The following is a 3,965-nucleotide window of genomic DNA, read 5'->3' as shown; positions in this document are numbered from 1 at the left end:
CATGGATGACGCAAATAGCCACAATCACGTTTCTAGTAATAGCACATTTATCGGACCTGGTAACTATTTTTCAATATCCGAATACGAAAAACCGATTCTCCGTACCGGTTCCAGTTACGGTTTCGATACGGACCAAGTCGATAATTTCGAAAGCGGAGAGCAACTGAAGAAAATGCAGAAAATGGCGACTGAAGTTCTGGAAACTTCAAAGAATTCAAATTTCAGCAACAAAATCTCCAAATGTTCTAATTTCGATGGCGCTGATGCTACAAACGCCTACGCAGTCAGTTCAATAACCACTACTACTACTACTACTACCTCCAGTAATTTTAGCACTACTGCTACTACTCTTTCCTCTGCTTCTACTCTTAGTAGCAATAGCATCACTAAGCCAGCAACATCAGATTCGAAGGCTACTTTTAAAAAATCCAGCAGTAGTAACTTTACTAGTAGCTCAAATGCCGCTAAGAGTAGCATTAGCTACACTGACGAACCTGCATACGATGATGCAAGCATTTTTAGTATCGAGAACCGTGGTAATAACTGTTGTAGTGGCGATAGCAAGGATCATATCATGACAGATGTCAGAATTTTTGAAGAAAACAACAACAATAACATTAATAACAATAACAACAACAACAACAACAAAAACAACAATATAAACTACAATATCATCAACAACAACATCAACAACAATAACATCAACAATAATAACAATAACAACAATAACATCAACGACAACAACATCAAAAACAACAACATCATCAACTACAATACTAACAACAATAATGACGAACGTATTGATGAGAGTGGTAATAATAATTTCATAACGAACAATAATAATCATAATAACAACAACAACAATAAAAATAATCACAACAACAACAACAAAATCGCATTGGAGTTGGTTGAACTGAAGGGCGAATGCAATGATAATGAAGATAGCTATAACACAGCAAAAAACAACAACATCAACAACAACATCAACAACAAACATTCCAACAACAACAAGAGTGATGTTGACGAGGACAACGACGATTTCGGCGTTCCTGATGATGATTACGAGCGAGAAGTTGGTGATGATGATGATGACGTTGATGATTATGATGATGAGGAAGAGGAGGAGGATGATGATGATGAAAATTTAACCAGCAAGAAACACCTCTACCCTTGGATGAAACGGATGCATCTGATTTGCGGTAGTTTTATTTCATATTTTTGGTTTGTTTGTTAAATAATTTTTTCGTTCATTTATTTATTTGCTCATTCATTCATTCATTCATTCATTCATTCATTTGTTCGTTCATTCATTCATTCATTTATTCATTCATTCGTTCGTTCGTTCGTTCGTTCGTGTTCGTTCGTGTTCGTTCGTTCGTGTTCGTTCGTTCGTTCATTCGTTCGTTCATTCATTTATTTATCTATCTACAATAATTATAGAATTATGATCATAATTTCTTTTCATAATTTTGTCCCCACCAGAAAACGGAGAGCAAGGTGCGGATAACAAGCGCACGCGGACCTCCTACACGAGACACCAGACCCTGGAGCTAGAGAAGGAATTTCATTTCAATAGGTTCATAATTATTAAATTATATTATATTGTCATATTATAATTATTATAATTACATTCTTATTTTTCTATGTTTAATTTTTACCGCTGGCGAGTTATCTCGAATCGTAGTTACCGAGCGCTGACCTGGTTTGAATGCTGGCTTTGCAAAAAACTCAAAAACTGTCACACGTCTTGTGTGTATGATAGATAGGTTGTGAATACCCGTAGATACGTCGTGTTGTGTGTGGATGATACATGCAAATGTGTCATGTGGTGTGGGTGACACATGCAGATATGTCATGTGTATGCGTGGTTGAATGTGGAAATTGTAGTCTGTGCGGCACTGAAAATGAAATGTAGACTACTAAGTCAAAAACAATATGCAGGCAGTTTAATTAATTTAAACTAAACAGTATTAACTTATATTTAATTTGAAGATATTTATCAAGAAGGCGAAGAATAGAGATAGCTCATGTGTTGAATCTGTCAGAGAGGCAGATCAAAATCTGGTTTCAGAATCGTCGGATGAAGTGGAAAAAGGATCACCCGAATCACCCGGGTTCAAACGCAACCCTCCACAGCCCGAAACAAAACTTAAACTTTTCCCAACACAACAAATCTCAACAGTCGCAACGACAGTACAAACATCAGCACAAACATCAACAAAAACAATCAAAATCCAGCGGTAGCCAAAATTCGGGAAAAGTTAACCAAATTTCTGGAAAAATTAACCAAAATGTAGGGAAAGTCAACCAATACAGCCAATCAAAAGCTCACAAAGTCAACAGTGAGCTAGAGAAAAATCAAAATATGGTCAACATAAAATCCAACAATTCACTAACTGATCAAACCCCCATCAAATCGAAACTAACACCGAATACCGAAACCGAACCGACGGACCACAAATTCGACACCTACCTTCGCTGCTACTCGAATCTCAACGCAAAGCATATTCTGAGTAACAAAACTTCTAGCAACAACATCGGCTGCAGTATTGGCAGTAATAATACTTGCAGTAGTAGTGCGAGTATTAATATTTGCAGCAGTATAAACGGTAGTAATTGTGGTAGTAATATCAAAGTTGGAAGCATTTGTAATGGAAATAATAGTGTTTCTATTTGTAGTAGCAATGGATGCATAAGCAGTAATACTAACAATGGAGTTAATACTAGCATTGGTATTAACTGTAGTAGTTACGACAGCAACAGCAGTAGTTTTTATACTGACGAGTATTTGGTGAGTAGTAAATATATGGATGGGTTTGACTCAAGGGATTATAAAAAGCATCCGAAACATATTAACAACGATCATAATAATGATAACAACAACATTAGTAATTACTATTCATACAACAGCATCAACAACAACAACAACAACAATATTTACAGTACGAGTAAAATCAACAACAACAACATCAACAACAACATCAACAACAACATCAACAACAACAACATCAACAATGTAAGCTGCAATAGTGGCTACTACAGTAGCAATGCTACAGTTGATTACAGCAACTGCTTCTACGGCAGCATCAACAACATCAACAACAACATCAACAACAACATCAACAACAACAATTTTTACATAGACCAATACGATTATATGGTACCGCCAGCAAATAGCTCAAATGCATTTCAAATGGAAATACCTGCTCTAACGATAATTGAATGATGATGATGATAATGATGAAGATGCTGATAATGATGACGATGGTGACGACGACGATGATGATGAGGAAGTCGGTGATGATGATGAGGAAGACGATGATGATGAGGAAGATGATGACGATGACGACGATCATGATATGATGACGGTGAGATCTTGATGGTGATAATAATGAGTGAATTTTATGGTTAAGATAATTATAGAGACTGTGGTGATGATGACGATCAAATTAAATTTCTAATTATAATTGTAATAATATTATAATTATAATCATAAATTTTGATAATAACCACAATCGAAACGATGAAGATGATCAATTTTCGATCATTATTTGAGACAAATTATAACTTCCTTTTTCTATTTCTAGTAATTTTTCTCTACAATTTCAAGCAACCTTATCTGGAAGAGGGTAAAAAATCGCGATACAGCTATTATTATTATTTATAATAATAATAATTATCATAATTATTATTATTGTTCTTATTGTTATTTCTATTTGTTTCATGGTTCTCATCATATTTCTACCTGTTTTTCTTGTACCCTAACTACATATTTCAACTACATATTTCATCTTTTCATCGCGAATAAACAATTACTACACACACACACACACACACACACACACACATATATATATATATATATATATATATATATATATATATATATATATATATATATATACAAATATATCCAGACTAGCACATCAAGACATCTATTGAACCATGCACACTTGCATACACAT

At 34.6% G+C, this 3,965-nt stretch overlaps 1 protein-coding gene across 1 annotated transcript; it reads left to right on the top strand.

Moving 5' to 3' along the window:
• Window positions 1-1,165: 1,165 nt before the first annotated feature.
• HELRODRAFT_90841 (hypothetical protein) lies at window positions 1,166-3,226 on the top strand (the record flags this gene model as incomplete). Its single annotated transcript, XM_009033408.1, has 3 exons — window positions 1,166-1,199; window positions 1,483-1,576; window positions 1,993-3,226. Coding segments are annotated over 3 exons (1,362 nt in total), but the record flags the coding sequence as incomplete, so codon positions are not given.
• Between the last annotated feature and the right edge of the window lie 739 nt (window positions 3,227-3,965).

This window comes from Helobdella robusta, assembly GCF_000326865.2.
Source record: "Helobdella robusta unplaced genomic scaffold HELROscaffold_90, whole genome shotgun sequence".
Taxonomy (NCBI): domain Eukaryota; kingdom Metazoa; phylum Annelida; class Clitellata; order Rhynchobdellida; family Glossiphoniidae; genus Helobdella; species Helobdella robusta.
This window is presented reverse-complemented; position numbering and strand designations above follow the sequence as displayed.